Raw genomic sequence first — 5402 nt, 5'->3', positions numbered from 1 at the left:
CATGTTTTTAGAGTTCGGCAATATGTTGCTAGAATCCATCAATATGTTTTTTTTAGTTAGCCACCTGTTTTTAGAGTTCAGCAACATGTTACTAGAGTTTATAAACATGTAGCAAAAGTTTTGCAAAATGTTGCTAGAGTTTGGAAAAATGTTGCAAGAGTTCAGTAACGTATTGGCAGAGATTAGAGACATGCTCCTACAATTCAATAACATTATACTAGAGTTCAGTAACATATTGATATTGAGTATGGCGACATGTTGCTAGACTTTGTACACATGTTTTTAGAGTCAACATGTTGCTAGAGTTTGGCAACATGTTGCTAGAGTTTGGCAACATGTTGCTAGAGTTTGGCAACATGTTGCTAGAGTTTGGCAACATGTTGCTAGAGTTTGGCAACATGTTGCTAGAGTTTGGCAACATGTTGCTAGAGTTTGGCAACATGTTGCTAGAGTTTGGCAACATGTTGCTAGAGTTTGGCAACATGTTGCTAGAGTTTGGCAACATGTTGCTAGAATTTGGCAACATGTTGCTAGAGTTTGGCAACATGTTGTTATAGTATGGCAACATGTTGCTAGAGGTTGGCAACATGTTGCTAGACTTTGGAAACATGTTGCTAGACTTTGGAAACATGTTGCTAGACTTTGGAAACATGTTGCTAGACTTTGGCAACATGTTGCTAGACTTTGTAAACATGTTGTTAGAGTTCTGCAACATGTTGCTAGACATTGGACATATGTTGGTAGAGTTTGGCAACATGTTGCTGGAGTATGGCAACATGTTGTTGGAGTATGGCAACATGTTGTTGGAGTATGGCAACATGTTGCTATAGTATGGCAACATGTTGCTAGATAGAGTATGGCAACATGTTGCTAGACTTTAGACACATGTTGCTAGAGTTTGAACACATGTTGCTAGAGTATGGCAGCATGTTGCTAGAGTATGGCAGCATGTTGCTAGAGTATGGCAGCATGTTGCTAGAGTATGGCAGCATGTTGCTAGAGTATGGCAGCATGTTGCTAGAGTATGGCAGCATGTTGCTAGACTTTAGATACATGTTGTTAGAGATCTGCAACGTGTTGCAAAAAAATGTTAGCTAGAGTTCAGCAACATGTTATACTTTTGTCAAAAATCTGCTTCACGAGAATTTTGTAATGTATGTATGTCTTTATTCTCTGTTTTATACCATCTTCAATAACGCATTTCTCCAATAGCACCATATCTGTATGTTTATACGATTTGGCTCTGTCAAAATAAATCTTGTTCAAAATTTCAAAACTTTCTTCCATGAATATTATTAAACAAAATACATAGATACATTTTAGTTGTTTTTCAAGGACTTGTTTATAAAACTAACTGAACAACGTTTTAACAATGTTGTTAGAAATTAATCAAATTTCATCAGTATTATTCATACAAATTTCTAATGTTTCAAATTGTTCCAGTTTACAAAATGAGGACCTTTGAGATATAAATTAAATAAAATCAAATTATAGTCACTACAAAATATAAAAAAATTGTTTTGGAATTAAAATGGGCTTAAGTCTAAGAAAATTGCGTAAGTTCATATAATTCAGAATTTTTACGTTTGAAAAAGTTTTTCATAGTCACAGACATCCGCCATTTTAACGGTTATAAATAGTAGCGTAAGATATGGCAACTCTTCGCTGTTTTATTGATATTGAACTGGCAATGCCGTCAATTAAAAAACAGCTGTAAAATGAAAACAAAGACACAATCTTTGTTTTCTTTTTCTGTGTGTTTGTGTTTTCATTGCAAAATTCTTAATTCTGTGAAAATATTTATTCGGGAAAATAAAAATACATGTAAACTAATTGCTTAAGTTATAAGCAATAATAATAAAAATAAGTTGTAGTGAAAATGCATCATTTACCCCGCAAAGTCGAAGTGACTATTAGGAGCTTTTATATCTTCAATACCACCTATGGTCAAAAGGAGGGACAGGTGAGTTTGCTGGATTAATACGCCCCCACACAAAGTTAATATAACCAACGGTTTTATTTTAAGGAAAAGGAAAAAATATTGTATTATTATCCCAAGGAAATCGACATAAATGCCAAAATACGTGATGTGGGTTTGAGTCAAGCCTTTACAGCATTTACGGAGTGAGTTTTTCTCTCTATTATCTATTTAGTGTTAAATACTAATATGTTTCTCTTTAGTTCATTTAGCGAAAAACCGGGTGAATGTGAAGTTATTCACACCGAGAAGACAACACAATTGTTATATCAACCCGAAGCAAACTTTTGGCTCGTTCTAGTTTTAAATGTTCCCAAGGAAATACATTCGAAAGATGGTGTAGAGTATCCCGAATATCATAAATATGAACTCCATGATGCCCTCTACAGACGTCTGCTCATACAAAGCTATAATCGCTTTTGCCTAGAAGATGGTACATTCCAAATGATCTTGGATCAGTTTTCCGACAACAAAGAAACGGCTCGTGATTATTTAACGCAAAAATTGGAGAACTTTTTCAATAAGGTAAGTAGTTATGTAGTTCATATCTTAGAACAATTGTCTAATAATAATAAATTCTATTCTTTTTCTAGTATATTACCTCCTTAAAGTTGCCAGCTAATGATATTATTGAATTTATGAATTCATTGCAATATTTACCTTTGGATAAATTTCTTTTCCTACGAGTTCACAATTTCATAGATTCCTTAAAGTCCACTTTTCCCACAATAACTGATGCAATTTTTCTCTACAAGGAGTTTGTAGTGGTGTAAGTTGCTGTAACTAACAATTACCAAAAACGAATTTTATATTAATCTCCTACTTGTGTATTTTTCAGTGGAGGCAAATTAAACTCTTCGAATTTATTCACCCTCTATCAGTATATATTTCAAAATATTGAAATAACACAACGAGATCCCATGTCTAATGCTGCACTGAATAGCCGCAATATTTTTCTTAAAACAAATGGACAACTAGTTTCCTACAAAATGATTTTGTTTCCATCGACAAATGCCTTGTTGTGCCTGTTCTTTAAACAAACTATTGAATTAACTTCTCAACTACTGGACGAATTGAGCTATGCCATAAACTCGCAGCTGTATGTTTTATCAAGAGATATTGAGGATTATTTAGCCAAGCAACCTAATGCAGTAAAGGCATCGACTGCGGCAGTCTCATCAATCGATTGTACAAATAATGCCGAGTACATGTCACCCAAGTATCTGTTTCTAAACGACCAAAGTCTAAAACTAAGCAGTAATTTGTACGATGATGAACCACAGCATAGGACACCCTTGCCACAGAATGTAACCAATCTAATAGCTGATTTATTCAACTCCGCAGACAATGAAGTTGAGAAGCCTCAAAGAGATGCTGATAAAACTAGCTACTCCGAGATTATGGTCAAGTCAACCGATGATTTTTGGATTGTAAAAAGGCGCTTCAATTGGCGCCAGCGTTTTGTGGTAATATTCAGTCAAAAGGCTACTCTACTGGATGTGACAAAAGAAGCAGAACGCATATTTGAACAAGAAATTAAAGATGGTGTATTCGCTGACAAATAAACAATATTATTAAATAAATAAACGGTGTTTTCCAATTAAAACGTCTAGTACGATCCTTTGATGGGTTACAAGCACTGTCCGTGGGACTGCGCTGTCGAAAGCTATGGGCGCAGAAAGCGCAACAGACAGCGCTTGAGGATTCTCAAGTTAACGCTGCCGTTGAGCCCAAATTGCCTTCAGACTCCACGAAAACACCATTATTTGATAAACCATTACCCGAAGAATTAGTGCCTGTTAGGCCTCCTCCAATGCCAACACCTCTAACTGCCGATGACCCATTACGCAGTTTCACAATGTAGATTCGTCTGTTGGACATACAGATGTTGTAGCTATGATCTTCGTACACAATGGAAATGCGTTCACAACTGCTGTTTGGCATAAAGTTTTCATCGACACTAAAAAGAAATAAATTGAAAAAGCAAAAATCATGAATCCCGTCTAAAAACATGGGCGTGTAACAAACAGACCTTTCAGTTAGATTTATAAAATCTAAGAAAATATTGGCACTTCTTTCATCATTTTGTAACTCGCCTCCAGATTCTAGGACAGCCCCATCTTCCTTAAGCACTAAATAACCAATTTGATTAGCTAATTTTTCCATGTTTCTCGGCAATTTCCTGAATTATCTTTCCGACACAAAATCAAAACAAAGACCAAGGTGAATTTATAGTAGGTGAGGTCGGAACTACAACAAATACAAAAACAACAGGTACTATTTGTTGTTCAAACACAATTGAACTATCAAAGTTGCCTAATTTTGGGTTTGTTGTATTTTTCGCCACAAGTGAATTGACAGTTCAAATATTTAATCAAGTGAAAAACAAAATAGTCAGCTGTTCTTCTGTGGCCACCTTCTTTAAAATTTGCCTTCATGAAAACAAACAAGAACTGAGTTGCCAGATAGTGTAAATTTGCTGTCAAATTAACAGCTGAAAGTAATTTTAATTGGCATGATTTGTTGAAATTATGATCCACATAAATATATGCATAAATGTGTTTAATATATAAACACTTAAAAATTATAAATCGAATTAATTTGTGTTGCCATTCTTGTTTTGTTTTCTCAACAAAGAATTCAACTGTTTAGTGACAACTAGTGTTAATTTTGCATCAAATTCAGCGGTTTTTAAAACATGAAACGAACTTGCATTCAATTTCTCATTCAAGTTGGTGCTCAATTTTTCATTCAAGAAAACAGCTGATTACATTTTTTTCCCCAATTTGTACTAAAATTGTTTTCAAGTTGCTTGCTGCCTACGTCACAGCTTTCAATTTTTATAAATTTTGACAAGCAGTATATGTAAAATACTATCAAGAAAAACTTGATCGTATGGCTGCAGTGTAAGGTAAAATGAAACAAATTTTAAAAAAATTTTCGAAATTTAACTATTCCTAAAAAATTCTAGTGATAGATAAAGAAAATATATTACTTTTATTTAAAACCACCATGCACAGATTATTACAGACATCCAATGAAACTTGTCAAACCGTATGGTTGGTTATATTGACGTTCTATAACCACTCTTCAATGGTTGTGATTTGCCATTAAACATGCTCTTAAATTACTATTATTTTCCATTAAAGTAATGTTGTTTTCTTTTAAATGATCCTTAACAGGAACAAATAAATAAAGACAACAATATGCCATTAAATTCCCAACTAATTCCCTTATAAGGGTTAATAACAATTTATTTCTACAACTTTAAACTAACATTTATTTCAATAAAATGACAATTTATCGCTATAATTTTAACACCAATATAAATTCAGCGATTTTTAAGATAATTTTTTTGAGTTGAGTTACCAACACTAATTTCAATATACTAAAAAATTTGACATAATTCACCATTTTGTATTTT

At 33.7% G+C, this 5402-nt stretch overlaps 2 protein-coding genes across 2 annotated transcripts; one reads left to right on the top strand and one right to left on the bottom strand.

Annotated features, from left to right (window-relative positions):
• Positions 1-1813: 1813 nt before the first annotated feature.
• On the top strand, positions 1814-3565 carry Ccz1 (vacuolar fusion protein CCZ1). Its single transcript, XM_065503442.1, has 5 exons — positions 1814-1963; positions 2027-2124; positions 2182-2503; positions 2572-2747; positions 2817-3565. Exons 1-5 carry the CDS (start codon positions 1880-1882, stop codon positions 3541-3543), a joined length of 1407 nt encoding a protein of 468 aa, XP_065359514.1. The 5' UTR covers positions 1814-1879; the 3' UTR covers positions 3544-3565.
• On the bottom strand, positions 3502-4211 carry Lamtor4 (Late endosomal/lysosomal adaptor, MAPK and MTOR activator 4). Its single transcript, XM_065503443.1, has 2 exons — positions 4011-4211; positions 3502-3938 (listed from the first exon to the last, which is right to left on the bottom strand). Exons 1-2 carry the CDS (start codon positions 4142-4144, stop codon positions 3686-3688), a joined length of 387 nt encoding a protein of 128 aa, XP_065359515.1. The 5' UTR covers positions 4145-4211; the 3' UTR covers positions 3502-3685.
• Between the last annotated feature and the right edge of the window lie 1191 nt (positions 4212-5402).

This window comes from Calliphora vicina, chromosome 3, assembly GCF_958450345.1.
Source record: "Calliphora vicina chromosome 3, idCalVici1.1, whole genome shotgun sequence".
Lineage (NCBI taxonomy): Eukaryota > Metazoa > Arthropoda > Insecta > Diptera > Calliphoridae > Calliphora > Calliphora vicina.
The sequence above is the reverse complement of the archived record's forward strand: the minus strand, read 5'-3'. Positions and strand labels throughout refer to the sequence as shown.